The sequence below is a fragment of the Diceros bicornis genome, chromosome 37 (assembly GCF_020826845.1).
Source record: "Diceros bicornis minor isolate mBicDic1 chromosome 37, mDicBic1.mat.cur, whole genome shotgun sequence".
Taxonomy (NCBI): Eukaryota; Metazoa; Chordata; class Mammalia; order Perissodactyla; family Rhinocerotidae; genus Diceros; species Diceros bicornis.
The window spans coordinates 28,019,832-28,039,110 of record NC_080776.1 but is presented as its reverse complement, the minus strand read 5'-3'; the positions used below and the strand labels follow the sequence as shown (position 1 = coordinate 28,039,110).

General features: G+C 46.0%; 1 protein-coding gene across 3 annotated transcripts in view; it reads right to left on the bottom strand.

Annotated features, from left to right (window-relative positions):
* PPP1R7 (protein phosphatase 1 regulatory subunit 7) overlaps positions 1 to 19,279 on the bottom strand; it is a 32,426-nt gene that overhangs the window by 7,879 nt on the left and 5,268 nt on the right. For all 3 annotated transcript variants that reach the window (XM_058533364.1, XM_058533366.1, XM_058533367.1), the window contains 7 exons: positions 16,855 to 16,910; positions 16,061 to 16,126; positions 15,448 to 15,578; positions 14,888 to 15,050; positions 12,866 to 12,982; positions 11,644 to 11,748; positions 7,951 to 8,037 (listed from right to left, as the gene is read on the bottom strand). In XM_058533364.1, the coding sequence (XP_058389347.1) occupies positions 7,951 to 8,037; positions 11,644 to 11,748; positions 12,866 to 12,982; positions 14,888 to 15,050; positions 15,448 to 15,578; positions 16,061 to 16,126; positions 16,855 to 16,910 (725 nt within the window). The remainder of the gene's footprint in view (positions 1 to 7,950; positions 8,038 to 11,643; positions 11,749 to 12,865; positions 12,983 to 14,887; positions 15,051 to 15,447; positions 15,579 to 16,060; positions 16,127 to 16,854; positions 16,911 to 19,279) is intronic.

Genomic DNA, 19,279 nt, shown 5'->3' with positions numbered 1-19,279 from the left:
ATAGAGGTGAAATTCTGTCACTTCTGCTGATTCTGTTGGTTGGAAATGAGTCAATATGGCCAATGCACGTTCACGGGGAGGGGCTTACATACAGGCGTGACGGCCAGGAGGTGGGGAGCACTGTGGGGGCCACGTTAGCAATTGTCTAATCGCTATGATTCTATGATACTTTTTTCTCTTTGTCAGGGGTCACATTTTCCTGCTTCCTTGTACACCCAGTAATGTTTTATTACTGGATACTGTGGATGCTACACTGTTGAGAGTCTGCATTTTGCTGTCTTCCTTTAAAAAGCGTTGTTCTAGCAGAGCTTCTTTGTCCTGTGGAGGCTTGGTCATAGGCTTTGAGAGAGTGCCTTCTCCACTCTTGATGTGAGGCTGCGCCAGCGTGTCGATGGAATATCCGCAGTTCGATATAGTCCCTCCACTCTGGCAGGTCAAAATGCCAGCGTCTCCAAGCATTGTCTGGCTTCTGGAATCTCCATCTGGCTTGCAGTCCCCACAGCTGTCCTCTGCCAGGCCTTGCTGAGTCCTGCTCTGTACACGTGCACGTTATCCCTCGGCTGGTTCCAAGAACTCCGTCTCTGTGCCACTACCTCCCTACCAGGAGCCTGCCCTGCAAACTCCACTCTCTGCTGCCCCTGCCCAGGGAGGCAGCTGCTTTGTGCAAAGTGCCCCTCGGCAGAGAACCAGGGTGAACGTGATGCCCACCTCATGTGTTTCCCTTCTCTCAAGGCCCACCACCTGAAAACAGTTTCTGTGTATGCTTGGCCATTAGTATAGTAGTTCATGGAGGGATGGTAAGACTGATGGCCACTACTCCTTCATGCCTAAAACTAGCTTCAAATCCAAATTGAACATTACGGTTTTTTTCTTAACTTATTTGATTTCATATTTGTATCTATTTTCTTGTACATGGAATGTTAGCTAGGATCCTACTCACATTAGTATATTCATTTATCCTATAAGACGTTTAAAATAGTTTCAAAATTATAATATCAACATTAGCACTAATAAAACTACTGAGTGAAGTTCAAGATTCTTTTGGAATTATTTTCGTCCTTAGAATATCTCGCACAGGGGCTGGCCTGGTGGCTCAAGTGGTTAAGTGCACGTGCTCGGCTTCGGCAGCCCGGGGTTTGTGGGTTTGGATCCCGGGTGTGCATCGACGCACTGCTTGTCACGCCATGCTGTGGTAGTGTCCCATATAAAGTAGAGGAAGATGGGCACAGATGTTAGCTCAGGGCCAATCTTCCTTGGCAGAAAAAGAGGAGGATCAGCATTGGATGTTAGCTCAGGGCTGCTCTTCCTCACAAAAAAAAGAATCTCTCTCACAAAGGCCATTCAGTCAGAGTACTGTTTTCAAAGTCACTTACAATAATTCTTTCCTTTGTGTGGTTTTCGTACCAATCTGAAATACTAGTTAGGGTCATTTGTTTCACAGTTCATTTTCAATTGTAGGTTAAAATTTTTTTCTTAATGGGTAAAGCATTTTCAAAAGCCAAAACTATGCAAAAAGGTGTATTCAGAGAAGTCTCATTCCATCCCCCTGCCCATCTAAAGCCCTCATGCCCCACAGGTAACCATTCACGTTGGCTTCTAGTAGATTCTCTTTGCGAAAACCAAGGAAATAGGCATATGTTCTTGTTTATACATTTGATATATGTATATATGTATTTATTTATTCTGGGAAATACTATACTAAATACTAAATATTATTTATTTGGAATTTGTCCACGCTGATTTTTGTGAGCTGTAAAACGGGTGAAGAGAAAGCTATCAAGACGGCTCCCGACTCGGCTGCTGCCTTCCTGCACAGCCGTCTGGCCAGTGGCACCCAACTTCACTGGTCTCCTTGCTGGAAACTCCGTTGTGACCTTTACCTCTCCCTCAGTTGACCACGGATTTCTGCTGATTCTCCCACAACGTTTCTCTTGAACTCATTCCCTTCTTTCTGATCCTGCTGCAACTGCCTCAGTCCACGTAGGCAGCCTGTCAGGAGCGTAGCGCGGCAGCTTTGCCAGGGCCCTGGTCTCTGCGGGCCCCCAAGGCTCTCGTGAGCCACGGCACATTCTTCAGTAGCTTGCAGCCCTTCGCAATCTGACCTCAGCCTCCATTCAAACACATGTGCAAAAACACGTCTGTCTTTTCCATTTCTTTACCCTGATAAAAATGCTCATTGCCGAAAATTGGGAAATATAGCAAAGTATAAGATAAAAAATACAAATCATGCAAAATCTTGCCACACAAGGAAAACCACCGTTAATATTTTGTCATATTTTCTTCCAGCCTTTTTCGCAAGCATATCGATTTTAACAGGGTTGATACTGCATGTAAGTTTTACTTCTTGTTCTTTCAGAACATACTTTTCTAAACTTTTTTTCCAATTACAAAAGAAATACACGCTTATTTTAGAAAATTTATAAGAACCAAAGAGTATAAAGAGAAAAAGAAAAATCAAGTAGACTTTTACAATTCAGAGATGAGGGCTTCTCATTTCTGCATATTTCCTTCTAGTCTTTTTTTCTGCATGGGTGTGTGCCCACACGCAGTGAGTTTAAGAACAACTGGATCTCACCAAAAATACATTGCATTTTCCTTTTTTTCATTAACACTTGCTCAAGAGGAATTTTCTGTAATTAAATTTCCCTTACAAACATCATTTGAAGGCCTCATTTTACAGGGTGGCATAATATTTCATCATAAGGGCAAATCATAATTTATTATTCCCTAAGTTGAGGAAAAGATATATTTACAAAAAATGAAAACATAAAGCTCTGGAATAAAATCAGGTAAATGTTTTTATGAGCTTTGGGTTTATAATCTTTTCTAAACTGACACTAAAGACAGAAAACCAAGGAAAAGACACAGGTTTGCCTGTTTTTTTTGTAATCTGATCTTTTTCTTTTTTACAATGAGCAGACTTTTATCATGAGAAAATACAACAAAGCTATTTCCATTTAAAAAAAAACAAATCTTGATGTTTATATATTTTTGTACATAAATCTTTGTCTGAATTTCTCATCATTCTGTTAGGATCTGAGATGTGAAAATATCAAGACTCTGAATACCCCACAGATACTTGCACTACCCACAGTCATGCCAGCAGTCCTGAGAGTGCCTGTCATCTCACAGACTGGCTGCAACTGCCTTCTACAAAAGTCTGTCAACCTGACCACCAGAATACTGCACCTCATTGTTTCAGTGTATTTTAAAAAATTAATGAGACAGAAAATGTTTCTTGTATTTACAAGCAACTGTTACTTCTTCTTCTGTGACTTGCCTGTTCATTCTCCACCCCCTGTTTTCCAATGGCGCCTTCATATGAGCCGTTTTTCATATGATATCAACCTTCATCTGATACATTTATACAAGCACGCTTTCCAGTGTTATCTACAGCTGACCTCTACCCAACTGACCAACCTTCCTTTAGGATGTTCCTTCCTCTCACTCACCCAAGTATGCATCAAGCACTTTTCTAGGGCCTGGTGAGATAACAGGGGCCAGCACACAAACTCCTCTGCCCTCATGAGGCTTACATTCTACAGGGGGTGACAGACACACAAAAATAAAACTAACTAAATAAACAGGACTTCCACTTCAAGCCATGATGGAGTAACTGGTGCTGGACTTGCCTTTTTTGTCATAAACAGCTAGAAAACAGGACAAATATATAAGAAACAACTATTTTCAAACATTGGACAATAGGCTACACAGGACAGTGATTCCTGAGAGAAGGGAAACAAATGAGGCGAGCTCCATGCTCATCTTGGCCTTCTGTCTGGAGGCACTTTCTGGACCACTGGGAGAGGAACCCAAGCAGAGCCTGGTGGCCACACCGAATTGATGTGGTGAATGTAGTTTGGGAAGGCAGAGGCAGCTGGAATTTTTGGAGAAGGGTGAGCTATGCAGGAAAAAAGCTTCAGAAATTCACAGGTGTCTCCTTGAATCTTGGACTGAAAACTACACTGTGAAAGGCAGAGTGAAACCCTACAAGACAGGTCAAAGAACAATTGCCAGGAAGCCACAATCTGAACAACGACCAGGGCTCACGCAGGGAAGGGACATGTTTGTGTTCTCACCAACCAGTGTGAGAGACCTTGTTAAATACCCAGGACATTCACTAGAGACCCAAGAAGGGTCACAGCCTAGCCTCAGAAGACAGGCTTCCCAGACTCATGCTAATAAAGCTTAAAACAAGCCTCAAAAGGATCAAGCAGTGACTTAATTGTCTGCCAAATAACAAGTCCAATACAGTCATGTGCTGCATAACAACATTTCAGTCAACACTGGACCGCATATACGACAGTGGTCCCATAAGATTAGTATCACGTAGCCTAGGTGTGTAGTAGGTTCTACCATCTCAGTTTGTGTAAGTATACTCTCTGATGTTCACACAATGACAAAATTGCCTAACGATGCATTTCTCAGAACGGGTGTCGTTAAGTGATGCATGACTATACACTTTAAAGGAAAACAACAAAAATCCAGATACTCAGCAATTTAACATCATAATGCCCAGCACCTAATAAAACATCACTAGTCAAGTGAAGGAGGAAAGATTTAAGGAAACATGAACATAATGAGGAGAGAAATAGAATCTACAAAAAAACCCCCCAAATATTCTTTTAGAGTTGAAAAATACAACATCCGAAATAAAAAATTCACTACATGGGCTTAACAGAGGATGGATATTACAGAAGAAAAGACCATGACCTTGGAGATTTAGGAATAGAAAACATACAAAGGGAAGCCCACAAGATGAAAGCCGGGTGGGCGGGGAACGCCCAGTCTCAATGGTCTAACTGCCAACCAATGGACAACATATGTATAACTGGAGTTTCAGAAAGAAATTGGGGGAAAGAGGAATGGAAAAAACTTTTGAGGAAATAATTTCCATAAGTTTTCCACATTTGATGAAAACTATAAATTCAAAGATCCAAAGAGCTCGATGAACGTCAGCACTAGCACATCATATTCAAGTTGCAAAAAAATAACTGTGATAAAAAGAACATATAAAAAAGCAGTGAGAGGAAAAAGACACACATACACACAGGAACAAAGATAAGAATGACTCATGACTTCTCACCAGACACAATGCAAACCAGAGCACAATGGAACAACATTTTAAAAGTGCTTTAAGACAAAAACCCCAAGAAACTGCCAAACTAGAATTGTATATCTGTAATGCTGTCCTTCAAAAATGAAGGCAAAATAAAGAGATATTTTCAGGCAAATCAAAGCTGAAAGGATTGGTTTATAGCAGGCTGCACAACAAAATATGTTAAAATTCTTCAGATGGAAGGGACATACCAAATGGAAACTACACAAAAGAATAAAGAATGCCAGAAATGGTAAAATAAGTGTGTTTTTTTTTTTTAAATTTCTTTAAAAGATAATTGATATAACAATGTATCATGGGGTTTATAACATATTTAAAAGTAAAACGTATGACAACATTAGCTGGCGGAGAGAGGAATGTATTGTTGTAAGGGTCTCACATTATATGTGAAGTGGTATAATACTATTTGAAGGCAGATCGTGATAAATTAAAAATACACTTTGTAATTTGTAGAGTAATTGCTAAAAAAATAAAACAGAATATGTATAAGCAAATATGTCAATAGTGGAGATAAACAGAAAATCAAACAAAATTTTTTTTCTCAATCCAAAAAGAAGGCAAAATAAGAGAGAAACAGGAACAAAGAACAGATGGGACAAATAAAAAACAAATAGCAAGATGGTCGACTTAAACCCAAATAAAACCCACAAATAAAAAACAAATAGCAAGATGGTCGGCTTAAACCCAATTTAAGGTTGGGTTGCTTACATTTAATGCAATTAAATGAAATTGCATTAAATGTAAGCAGAATAAACACTCCACTTAAAAAGCAGAGATTGTCAGACTGGATTAAAAAAGCAAAATCTATGTATTGTCTACAAGAAACACTTTTTAACTGTTATACAGACACAGGTTAAGAGTAAAGGGATGGAGAAAGATATCCATGAAAACACTAATCATGAGCTAGATGGAGTGGCTGTGTTAACAGACAGGTAGATTTGCAGGACAAGGATAAAGAGTGACATGATGATTCATATGATAAAAGCATAATTCATCAAGAAGACATTACAATCCCAAATGCATCTGCACCTAATAAAAACCTTCACAATACAAGACACAAAAACTGATGGACCTGAAAGGAGAAACAGACAAATCCACAACTACGGTTGGGAGATGTTAACATTTTTCTCTCAGTAAGTGGCAGAACAAATAGAAAGAAAATCAGTAAATACAGAATTTGGGTTATTAAAAATTTATTAAGACTGGTGTTTTACTCCTCCCTCAGAGACTAGCTAGTAGCTAAGTACATCTCACATGTGATATGAGCACAGAACAGAGTTTGAGAGTTCCTAGTTTGCAGCTTCCCCTCCTGGAACCCAATTCCTCAGCTGTGAAATGGGGTATTACCACTTGCTGCAGAGGGTTGTTGTGATCATTAGGTCTGAATGGTAAGCAGTCTAGACACCATAAAGCACCATGCAAACTCTGCCTGTTTTTACTGTTTTTGTCCGGTAGTCTAAGAAACAGGATTCCTCGGTGTGTTATAGGGTCGGGTGTGATTCAGCCTCCAGTGACTGCCAGCCTGCCTGCCTCCCTGATAGTCGGGCCCCCACCCATGGGCTCGGCACCCCATGTCTCAGGCCCCATCCCTAGGCAGGGCATGCAGAACGAATCACACATTTCAGACACACTGCTTCAGTATTAGCTGGTTTCCAAAACCCTCTCCCTAAATTTTCTGCCAGGGGCCCCTTTCCTGTCGGCCAGGGGACTCTGTACTCCTTATTCTTGTCGTCTGGTTTCTACCTGGTTTCCTGGCCTCTTCAGAGCCAAATCCCTTTGCTCCAATCCAACTAGCCTACCACCAGCCACACCCTCCCTCAAGAATGGGCTGTACACTCGACCTACTGGGCTCAGGGTGGCTTGTTGTCTCCTCCGGCCCGGGACACTTTTACCACCTTTCAAATTCTGGTTCTGGTCTTCCCAGACTTCCTCTGGCACCACATCCTGATACTACCAAAGACCCAGTGCTATTAGTAAGGGGCAAGGGACATTTTCACAGTGGGCCACTGTGTTCTAAGGAAACTTGGATGCTCTTTTAAGACGAGGAAAGGAAAACATACAGGATGTAGGCAGGATCAGCAGCATGGCTAGACGAGGAAGAATCACGCCCCAGACTGAGCACGAATCTCGGATCAGACTGAACACATCGTGGACCACATCCACTTCACAGTGTCACAGGGTGAAGCGTGTGCAACGATCCCAGCAAGGGCCATGAGCTCGGGGACAGGCAATAACCTCATGAGAATGCCCTAATGGAATCCTGACACTGAGGACTCAACTTGGTGATGTTGCAACCCCTTCAGAGGAGTCTCCAGACTTCTTACATCCTGCTTCTCTTCCTACTGCCTCTGCAATACTCCTTCTGAAAACCACACCTCCACCATGAGACAAATACAAGGCCAGCTCCAGCATGGCTGACTGCGGAAACCCATCCCACACTTCCTCCTGTGGTGCCAGGACATGTCTGCACTGAATGCATGGGCCCCTGGGCTGGGTTTGGAAACCCTTAGTCACATGGCAATTCTAGGGTCTCATCCTTTCATGTGCTCTGCAATCACCCAGAATCTTGTTAAAATGCCGACTTTGATTCAGTCTGCATCTGGGGCACGGTGGGGCCCAAGACCCTGCATTTTTAACAGGCCCTGCGGTGATGCCGAGGCGGCAAGGACAACAGCAATATGACTGAATATGACTGCTACAGCAGCGCCCAGCCCAGTCCCACTCTGTGCCAAGACTTACAGGGCTAGAGCCCCTCGCCGTCAGGCACATGACACTTGACTCAGCGCGACCAGTTCAGCTGAACTGTCATCAATCCCAGTGTGTAAACTTACCCAGAATTCCTGCAGCTCTGTTAGATGGCTGATGTTTTCAATCTTTTTGATTCTATTTGATGCAACATCCAACATTGTGAGTTTGTTCTAAAATAAGGAAATAAAATTTTTCCGGGATTACCTCAGTTCAACAGTGATTGCATGACATGCACATAGTGTCTGGGTGCTGAGCTTAAAGCTGCGAGGTGAGCTACCCTCTCTGCCTTCACAGAATAGGAGCATCTAAGGGGGACAGTGACACCTGCCCAATTCCTGTAGCCCACCCAGGCCAGACTCTGGTTTCGTTTACACACAGAATCCTCACAACCACCTCTTCTCATTATCACTGGGATTTGAAACTGGTTCTGGCAGCCCCCAAGCCCTAGCTCCCAGATCTCCATCTACAAGGACCCCAGTAAGAAGCACGTGTTCTGAGAAGTGTTCTCCCTTCCTACCTCAAGGCAGAGGGAGGCCCGGGGCTCTAGGGGGCTGCCTGGGGCATCTGAAATGGGCTTTGAGAAGGGCTAAGAATTGTAGCAATGTTTACTTAGCGCTTATCTCAAGGAAACATACGATACCGAGTAATCCTTAAAACAGTATTTCTTTCTTCGTTTAGGGATGAGGAACCTGATGCTTGGTGAGGGTAAGAAACTGCCAGGCACAAGTGGAGCTGGCAGGGGTGTTGCTGTCAGGCCCCAAGCCCACGCTCCTGGAGGACCCTCTGGGAAGAGGCCACCAGGAGGAAGGCAGAGAGGAAAGCCTGGGTGCTGAGGGAGAGGGGCTCTGGCACCTGCCTGGAAACGAGAGCTGATGGAGGAGAGCAGAGCAGCACTTGGCCTTTAAATGGAGGACAGCATCTGGGCACGCCGAGTGCCCGCTGTGCAGCAGGCATCATGGTTCCATGCAGAGACAACACAGCATTTTCAGCGTGTGTGCCCTGATCCTCTGTTCTAAAAAGGCCCAGCAGATATTAACTTTCCAACACACATCGCTCATGCCTAAGCATGAGTACTATCTTTGCAAAGTCCACAGAGTTTTAAGATTTAACAGAGGAATAAGATTGCGGAGAAAATGAAGTTTGTTAAAGCTTGCACTGCTTGCTGAAGTATGTTTAATCAAACCAATTGGCAGGTTTTCTAAAATCAAAAGGGACACACTTGGAAGTTGGCTGACAGCCCCTGATAAAAGTTCATTTCCTTCCTCTCTGCCCATTTCTGATTGAGGACTCTCTTTTTAGATTTTCTGCTGCATTCCTGGGATTCTGATTACAAGTCCTCCCAAGGTTTAAGGGAAAGGTAAAAAATGTCTCAGTAAAATAAAACAAAACCCAGAAACACACACAAAAGCACACAGCCAGCGACTCTACTGATTCGGAAGCACTCCGGCCCTGGGCTCTGACTCCCTGAGGGCCTGGCCCCCACCACTTCCACACCCAGCATCCCACCAGCCATGAGCACTGGCTGGGTCACTCTTCAGGAAGCTACACAGGACCGTGCCATGTCTGGGTGCTAGCTGGGCATGGCACGCAAACGAGGAACTCCTTCAATCAGCTTATGTTGGACCCACTGCATCACCTCAGATTGCTGAGTGCCTGCAGCGTGCCAGGAGGCTCCTGCCTGCAGGAGGTCAGGGGTTTCAGAAAATACAGTGACTCAGTAGAACTCTGCAGAAGGCGGCCAAAGACGCACGGTGGGCGGCAGGGCGGGGACAGGGCAGGTCCAAGACCACAGCTATCTCCAGCTCTCTGCCCCTGTTCTGCAGGGCTCGCTGTCATCCATGTGCAAGTGCAGAAATGGGCAAAGCTAAAGGGGTCTGGCACACGTGGTAGGATTTGATCCTTGTGCAGTCCCAGCACAAAGGCTCAGCACCAAGGTTGTCTGGCTGCCAGGACGAGTCTTGAATCTCTGAGCACAGGGATTCAGTTACACACTCAACACCACCTCCTGTTTTTCCGGGGAGCTGGACTACGTTTTGAAAGCTCATTCAAAAGCAAACCAGTAAGAATTACTTAAAAAAGAGCGGAACAGGATGGGGAGAGTAAGCACCCCAGAGATTCTGACATTCGAAACACAGCCCATGAAGGGCTGCTGCAAGAGTGCCGCCAGACGCACGAGAAGAGCCAGTGTACGAGGAGCAAACCCCAGGGCAGAGGGGGCACCACGGGGTAGGGGACACGGCTCCTTTGTGGTGTTGGGACAGTGGATTTGCCATTTGGGAAAAAGCTGCGTTTACTTCCTTACCTACTACCACAAAAATAAACTCCAGATAAATTAAGACATAAAACTTAGAAGAAAACATAGGTGAATATTTGATCTCTAGTTGAATAAGGATCCCAGAGGAAAGACTGTTGCATTTGATCATGATGGATATCACAGTAACATAACTACTTTTAAAGCCACAACTGCTTTTTTTTTTTCTGTTTTGTTTGTTGGAACACGTTGCAGACACGCCCCTCTCCCTGGCGGATGCTCAGTGTTGACTGCGGGGACTTTGCATGGGGAGGCTGGGGAGTAGGGGACCCACTGCTCCCTGTGAGCGTGGGCCCTCAGGCTGGGCATCCCGTGAGCACACCCTGCCCAGCTCTGATCCCATGGCCTCCGTACAGTCTCACCTCTCAGAACTGCGCCTCAACCTGCCATTCTGCACCGCCTGAGTGAGGACCCAGTTTATATACCAGTTTTGTAAACCCTCAATTTGATTGTGAGGCGGAGGAAGGTGACTAAATTTTATCATAGGCACATTCTAACTTTTCCAAAACATTATGTAGATGTTGGTGAAATGAAATTCAGAATGTGGTATTCCCCCCAAAAACATCACTAATGGTGATTAGGCCCAGGAGCTGAGGCACAAAGACCGAAGGAACCTTTACAAAGACTGAAACGCTGTGTTTACAATAACAAAAGTGACCAATCTGCTTACATTTGCTGGCAAGTAAACAGAAGAAAACCCCCAGCAAAACTGAATGAGAAAAAGTATCTTATTTGTCTTGGATACTGCACTGAGGAAAAGCAGGTTGGCCTGTGAACAGCTGAAGAGGGCAAGGGCCTCTGTGAGAGCTGGGGGCCAGCACCCTGCTCCGCTCAGCACACCTAAGGCTGTCCTATGCTGAGTGAGAGCAGGAGTCCTGGTCCTGCTAGGGCTGGTGAAAAGCAGCAAGGAGGAGGAAGAACGTGCAGGAGCCCCAAGAGCAGGAGAGCGTGCTGCTCATTCAGAACAGCTGAGACTAGCGTCTGTGGCCCCTGCGGGCCGGGAAGTGGGGTTGAGGCAGCAGCTAGCCAGAAAGTGCAGTGGCCAGGAAAGAGAAGAGAGGGTCAGCTGCTGCACAGGGGCACCCAGAAGCACATAGGGTTTGTTTTTTTGAAAATCTTCCCAAATGGTTACAGTGCTGCTGGTGGCCATGCAGTGAACAGTGCCCCAGTGAGGGGCCCTCTCAATACCTGTGCTGAGATTGCACACCAGCTTGACTGTGGCATAAAGTGTCAGCTTAGTGCTTGCTCAAGGGGGGAGTGACAACTGCATGCATTTCATGCATTTCCCAGCTCAAGGAGGGATCACTTTGTTTTCAGGATTGGAAAGTCTCTACGATAAACTTCTAGAGGCAACAAGTCTACTTAAGACCAGCCCTGGAAGTCGGTGTGTGCTGGCTGGCCAGCTGCCTGCTGCTGCCTGCGCCCACAGCACCCCAGACAGACGGACAGACAACAGATGTCTTACATTGTTCTCCAGGCCCTCGATGACTTCAATGCCATTGTGGCTAAGGTACAGCTCCCGCAGGTTCACCAGGTTCTGCAGACCCTCGATCTTGGTCAGCCGGTTGCTCTACAAGAAGGAGAGCCGACAGCTGTCAGAACAGTGTAGACAGTGGGAAATAAAAGGGCTTTTAGGAAATGAGATTTCTTATCTTGTAGAGTTCTAACAACAGGATGTTCCATTTAAAACATGCCAGAATGGGACTTGTGTAGAGAGAGAAAGAAGATCAAAATTTCAAGTCTGTTGTACTGAGCTAAAATTCATGCATGAAGGTTAAAGGGTTTTATGCAAAGAACTCACTTTTTTTAGATATACTTGGGGAAAGTGTACCTCAATTAGTCTAGTAATTAAAAAATGTCAAAGAGGCCAGCCTGGTGGCATAGTGGATAAGTTCGTATGCTCCATCGTGGTGGCCCAGGGTTTGTAGGTTCGGATCCCGGGCGTGGAGCTACGCACCACTCATCAAGCCATGCTCTGGAGGCATCCTACATACAAAATAGAGGAAGACTGGCAATGGATGTTAGCTCAGGGCCAATCTTCCTCACCAAAAAAAAAAAAAAGGTCAAAATCACTATTTCAAAGTAAATTCTCATTTCTTTCAGTATATATTTAACTCAAATTAAAATATAATGCTCTCTTTTTTAAAGAAGTCTGCAGAACATCTGCTTTACAGAAGGCACCAGTGGATCTGTGGGACCTGCCACACCCAGGCCCTGTGCCCACAACACCCTCTCACATCTTGCCTTGAGGGTCTGATTCCACTAATTTGCTTCTGACAAAAAAGGTTACATAAGCCCAGGCATATTCAGGTGCTTCCCAATCCCAAACACGGGGTTTTCACTCTCTGTATGGACATGGAAGGAATCGCTCCCACCATCGAGCCAAATGCTTCAGGAGGACTTAGAATAGGCTCAACCTTTTGAAGAAGCGGCTTTGGCTAAAAACCACCTAGGACTGTTATGAGGAAAAGGAATGTGACCCTTAAAGAATGAAATTTTAGTTCAATGTGTGTAGTATATATGTATAAAGTCTGTGAAATCTAACATTTCGATGGTTCACTTTTCGCTCACTGAGGGTGAAAAGAAGTGCCGGTCATGGACACAGTGAAAGATAAAAACTATGGTGTGTTTAGCAGTTCTGGCCCCCGCCGGACTCAGCAGGATGGGAAGTAGACATGGGTTGATACCTGCATGCTGAGGACTGTCAAGTTGGTAAGTGCATCCAGGTTCTGAAGTTTAGTGATCTTGTTTTTCCCCAAAAACAAACTCTCCAGATTGGTTAATGTGTCAATATTTTCAATAGCCTGTGAAAAGGACAGAGCAGCAGTTAGCACTGCGTGGCCAACCGGCTACACCAAGGAAAGGAAAGGTGGCTGGGCAAGGAGACAAAGCTACCTGGATTTTAGCCCTGAGATTTTGGGCAAGTTACTTTTCCACTCTGGAAATTTTTCCAATGAAATCTCACTTGAAAGTATAGTATGAAAAAACCAGAAAAGGTAGAGGGTCCAAGGCCTCATCTCTTGGGCTCACTCCCAACCCTCAAGTTTTCAGAGCTCCAGAGTTCAAGGGAACACAGTCTGAAAACCCAAGGACAAACGGATTTCTCAAGTCCCACCCAGTTCTACAGTTCTGTGTTGACACACTATTATATTATTCTACGTAGGGTTCGTTAAAACGCATTCCCAAAAGCCTAGGTCTTCACAGATTGAGATGCTGGAAGCTCTGACCCAGGGATGCCCACTCAGGATCCCTGGGAGCAGGGTGCCCACACTCCATGGCTTTCTGCCCCTCTTCCTCAGTTTCTGTATCTCTCCTTCTTTGCTTCTCCTTGCTATGATTCTGTGCTCCTCAACTGTAAATCCCCACAGGGCCTTGCATAGAGCAGGTACTTTAATGAAAGCTTATTGACTAGACCTCAGTTTCCCTCGTCCTCTGAGTTCATTGCTTTCTCAGAACAAGTCAGCTATTAACATTTTCAGCAGAAGGTGCATCTTGTCCTGCCCATCACAGCAAGACTTGGCTGCTGGCTGCAGGGGATGTCTAAGAGGATGAAGATTCAGGGGGAGGTCACCCTTAACTGCTATCGCTTGCATTAATTTGTTACAAGCCACTTTTTTCCTAGAACATTCCATAGAGAGATACTTCACAAATGCTGACATCTGGCCACTCTCTAGTTTTAAATATGCTGCCTTGCTATTTGTGGCCATGTTACCCTAGCAGCATCATGAGAGGCCCTTGCCAGAAGCAACGCTCCTTGGTTTGCATCCTGCCCAGCTCTCCAGGGCCAAGTTGGACTGCAGTGTGCTGTAAACTTCCAGCAGCCGGATAGAGAGGCACTTCCAACGTGTAGGGAGGGGGAGGTGCTCAGAAACACCTGCCCTCAGCTGCTCAACAAGGACAGCGGGAAGCACCAGTTTTGGTGCCATGGCTTCACTGGGGTGCCAGCTGGGCGTCAAATGGTCATCTAGCTGGCAGATATCCTCATGCCTGTCCTGGTGACCCTCCCTCTTTGCTGGCAGCTCTGCCCCCAGTGTCAGTCCCTCTGTGCCCCCTCCCAGGGCTCTTCCCAGTGGCTGTAAGTCAGCGGGGTAAAGGCCTCCACCTGCTTCTATGGAACCCCGACTGCTTTCCCACAGTCTCTGCCCAATGCCCTCAGAGGTCGGACAGAGCCTGGTAAATGGCAGGACCTAATGCTGCCACGGGCTTGTTCTAGAAGACACAGGTATCTGGGGAGGACGGGCCAACCAAGTACCAAGCTGCGGGCTGCTTCCTACGGCCCTTGGCGTGGAGGTCAGATCGCTGTGAGCCACCACTTTGCTGCGCTTGGAATGCTTTCATCTCAGAGAGGCTCACCGGACACAACCATCAGCACAGTAGAAACAAAGTGTTGGGGGCTGATCAGCTCACCTCGGGCAGGACATACTGGGATGGTGTGCTAAGAGTTAGGCCATGATTTGGATGGAGAGCCAATGAAATCTATGTGCAAAAGGCTAGACCACTGCGTTTGGGCACATATTCTTATTAATATTGACCTTCAGTTAGCATTTTTTCTTAAAAAAAAAAAACAAAAACCTACTTCCCTGTTCGAGAAAAAAAAAAATCACACCATATGAAAAATACAGCCAACCACACATCCTGCACCCACCCCCATCTAGTCCACACTGCTGCCTCTCCTGGAGCCCATGCTGCTGGCCGTGCACCTGACCTACCCGGATGCGGTTGGACCCCAGCTCCAGCATCTGCAGTTGACGTAAGTTGCTTACGTTCTCAATTTTATTGATTTTATTGTTGACCAAGAAGAGTTTTTTCAGTCGTGTCAACTTGTCAATTCCTTCAATGTTTCTCAGCAGATTAAAAGAAATATCTAGAATCCTGGGAACAAGCAGAACATTTATTTTTTAATGAGCACAGGTTGCACAGAACTCAGAATGTAACTTAGAGGCAGTATTCCCACCCAGAGGACCATGCATCACCCAAGGGCTGGATCTTGTGGCTGCCTAGGGAGGCCAGGAGCAGCCTATAGGGCCCCTGACACCTGCCCAGGCTCATAGGACTGTGTTGAGGGCAGACACCATGTCAAAAACCCTGAGTGGACCAGCCAGAAACCTCCAATCAAAGGTTTTATTTGTAGGTCGGGACTGTGGAAAGCCAGGTGCAGGGCAGGACCCTGTGGCAGACGTGATCTCCCGAGGGCTGAGAGCCAGGGCACAGAGATGGTTCTGGGGAGACTGGACGGGCCACTCTTGTCTTCTTGGGTCTCATGACTCACTCCAACTCTGTCAAAGCCTCCAGATTCTCAATCTTCTTGATTTGGTTGTCATAAAGGTCCAACTCTCGAAGACTCTGTAACTCCTCCAGATTCTCAATGCATTTAATTAAATTTTGACGGAGGCAGAGAGTCTGGGGGACAGAAAAAAGGACAGTTGAGATAGGCAACAGGGAAGCCACAAGAAAGTGCCAGCTGTGTTAGAGGACACAGGACAAGCCTTCCAGGTGGGAGGACGTGGTTTTCGTTCTCTCACTGTTTTCTAGAAAGATGCTGACCTTGGATAGGATAAGCAGACACCCAAAGGGAGGCTGGAGACAGGCCCTGCACTGAGCAGACCTACTTGGTGAGGGAGGCGTTGCTCAGGGTTAGGGCTGCGTGCTCCTTCCCAGCAGAGAGAACCATTAGTGGGCACAGTTTTGAAAAACAAATTTAACTGAAGTGAGTTAAGGACTGTACAGTTTGGTGTGTGCTTAACTGCAGGCTGGCTCTGAGCCGAGGCACAGCAAGCAGCAGCAGGTCCGAGTCACTGCCTGAACTCTGGGTGAGCTACCAGCCTCCTGGTCTGCTCTAGAAACCTGCCAAGCGCGTAATAAAAGGATAGACTCCCTCTCACCTTCACTTTTTTCAGCACCTCAAATCCTTCAATTTTTCCAATGCGATAGTGATTCAGATCAATGTCCTGAAACAAAGAAGAATTCTCGCTTAGCTACAGGAACTGCCTGAAGATCTGCTTCCTGGAACAGGAGCTACAAGGAAGCCTGCTAGGTGGGTGGAGGTGAGGGAAAGTAATCGGTAAGCCAGCGCCACACACAGTCTGCAGCACACAGGGGAGCTGCAAGAAGCTCTCTGCTTTAGCTACGATTTATGGTTTCATGTATAACTGACCCTCCAAATGAGCGCTATGCAAAACATTTCTCTTACCCCTAGCTCCCTGGAGCATAAAACATAAGGCTAGGCTCCGAGGAGATGCACCCCAATCACATCACTGCCAAGGCCAGCTGAGGGTTCAGGAGACGGTCCCCCCGCCGGGTCAGTTATTATGCAACAGGTGGGTCTGCTCTTCCTGGCAGTCTTCCGCACACCCTGAATTGTTAATGCACGGTGCTTTTCAGATGGTGGGCATGTTAGGACCCCACCACTGACAACATAATCACTTCACCCATATAACTTATGAGTCAAAGGTGTTTCATTTGCCACACAATCCTCAATGGTTAAATGAACTGGGATTTCAATCACTGGTATTAAAAACTACAAGAACACAAGGAATCTGATCCAACCAAAGCAGGCTCAGATGATCTCTTCCAGAGAAAATCACTTACTCATCTGGCACCTTCATAAAAGATACCCTGACAGTCAGAGTGGTCCATCACCATGCCCCCTGAGGCTGGGCTGAGCAGGCGGTATTACCTCTGCATCTTTGTCCAGGTTAATGGTTTCCATATCCACAGGCAGCTCTTGTCCTTCTGAAAAAATGAGAAGAAAAAAAGTCCACTCAGATCCCTCCGTTTCCAGGAGGCAGTAGCCCTGGCGTGGGTGGAGAGCTGTGACTCGGCCTGCTGGCTCACAGAGCTAGCTCCAACGCAGAAGACAAATCAGCAGGTGATACAGGGAGGATGTGGATGGCGTGGCAGGGTTAACACCCTGTCCCAACACGGTCACCTTTTAAGCATTCTGAATTTCCTGAATTCAGCTACTGGCAGAGGTATACAAACTTCCATCTGTGCCACTGAACTTCCCCAAAACAGAAATGTCATCTGAAGCTGTTGGCAAAGGAGGAGGGAGGCCAACTGAGCCTCAGGTGAGCCCTGTCAGGGGCCAGGAAGCCAGGCAGCCCACCACCGCCTTCTGGTGACGCCAGAGCTAACTGGCAGCAGCTCGCCTTCCCACACTCTGTCCCTTCTCGTCTGTGGCAATAAATCAGGCCATTTGAATATGGATCATGCTGGGCATATCAGATGTTCTAGATGTGCCTTTTATTGCTTTGGAAAGTGGCCCAGCATCTACAAACGCTTCTCGCTGCAAAGAGCAAAACAGAATGAAACCCAGCCCAACAGAAAGGATCAGAGAGCCCTGCTGAATAATTTAAACACACTTCTCGATGGGAGGCCGGAGAAGCTCATCCAGCAGAGCACGGTCCACCCTGAGTGCCAGGCTCAGTCTCCTGGTACACTGAGAGCCTGAGGAGAATGTGAGAACCACAGTCACCACATCAAGGAGTTGATGGCCTTGAATTAGCAGCACCCCCCTTCATTCCATCCGGACCTATTTAAGCATACATGTCTAAAAGGATTAAACATTTAAAAGAGTAACAGTCATTCTCTGATTTCCCCAACTATCTTATGATTTCTTCCCCCAGTCTGCTTGAATGAGGATCCAAATAAGGTCACATACTGTGACTGGATGATAGTTCCCTGAAGTCTCTTTTTGCTCCTGCAATTTTTTCTTGAAGAGGCCGGGCCGCCTGTCTAGTAGCTTCTCCTAGTTGGTTGGAGCGTGTGGCTGCCATCTCTCCTGCATTTCCTGTGAGCTAGTTGCTACTGTTACTGTTTTGCCTGGCTCCTACTGCTGTCTCTTTCCTACAGCAAAATTGCATTGCTTCTGTGCTGCAGCACTCGCAGTCCCTGGACCTCACGCTGATGCACCTCCCAAGGACGAGCAGCCTGGGTGCTAGTCAGCCTGGCTCCTCTAATGGTAGCCCCAAAGAGGTGCACTTGACATAGCATCAGCTTAAAAGTACTGGCCCCACATTGGCTGAATTCACTTCACAGTCTTTGCACTATGCCTTTTCCATAACAAACAACAATGGCTAGTTAAAAAGAAAAAATGTTATTTACTACAGTTTAACTGTAGCCTTATAGGATACCAACTAACCTTGGAGTTAAATAAAAGGAGCTGGGCAAAAACAAGAGATATACCCAAATCACCTCCCCTCCCTCCAAAAGAGAGTATAAATTCAATGTCCATGAACACAGGAAATTGCAACGAAAGAAGTACTACAGTGAAGGCAGGGTGCCCAGGTCAAGCAGTGTCCAAACCAGGACACTATGAGAGTAAAAGAGGGCACTACAGACAGTCACGCCAGGTCAGCAGGTGCAAACTGGGCCCGGGCTCCTGCAGACATATGGTCACATGGCTTAAAGGGCTTCTGTGTGTAACACACCCAGCTCAGGGCAGGCCCCTCGAAACGTCAGCTTAACCTGTGAAACAAACTGACCAGCCTAGAACATCTTTCCAAATGCATCGTGTATTGATCATTTTTTAAAATAAGTTACGGAAAATAAGTGAAAGGTAGCAGCTGACATGTTTGAATTCATTTTATTTGAACTTAAGACTTAAATAAATACAGGCAGGAGCAAGTACTGGTTTCTCCAAGGACTTAGAAAAATGCATATTCCCAGAGAACTTCTAATTGGCTGGTAGTCTGGAGGAAAGAACGCAGGATTTAGACAAGACAGGTTCAAGTCCAGCTGTTCTACTTTGCAGCTGTGTGCCCCTGGGTGAGTTGTAGCAAGCCTGTGCTCACGATCCAGGGACAGAGAGCCCATGACAGGGCTCTGCCAATTCTCCAGTCCTCCCCAAGTGCAAGGTACTCAGATGTGAGGGCAGGTGATGCTCCCGCCCACTGGCCTTTCTGTGACTAAGCTAGACAGTAATGAGAGCTTTCATCCGTCACTCCCATGTACTTATTCCACCCCCGTCACTTACAGAACACTGATTCTGAAGTTCCAAAGTAAATGTGACTGGTACTTTTGTGGTAATCTCCTTTTGCTTTAAAATTAGGTTGCCATGGTTACCAACCTTCTTTGGCACAGAGAGCACAATGTTATTCTAA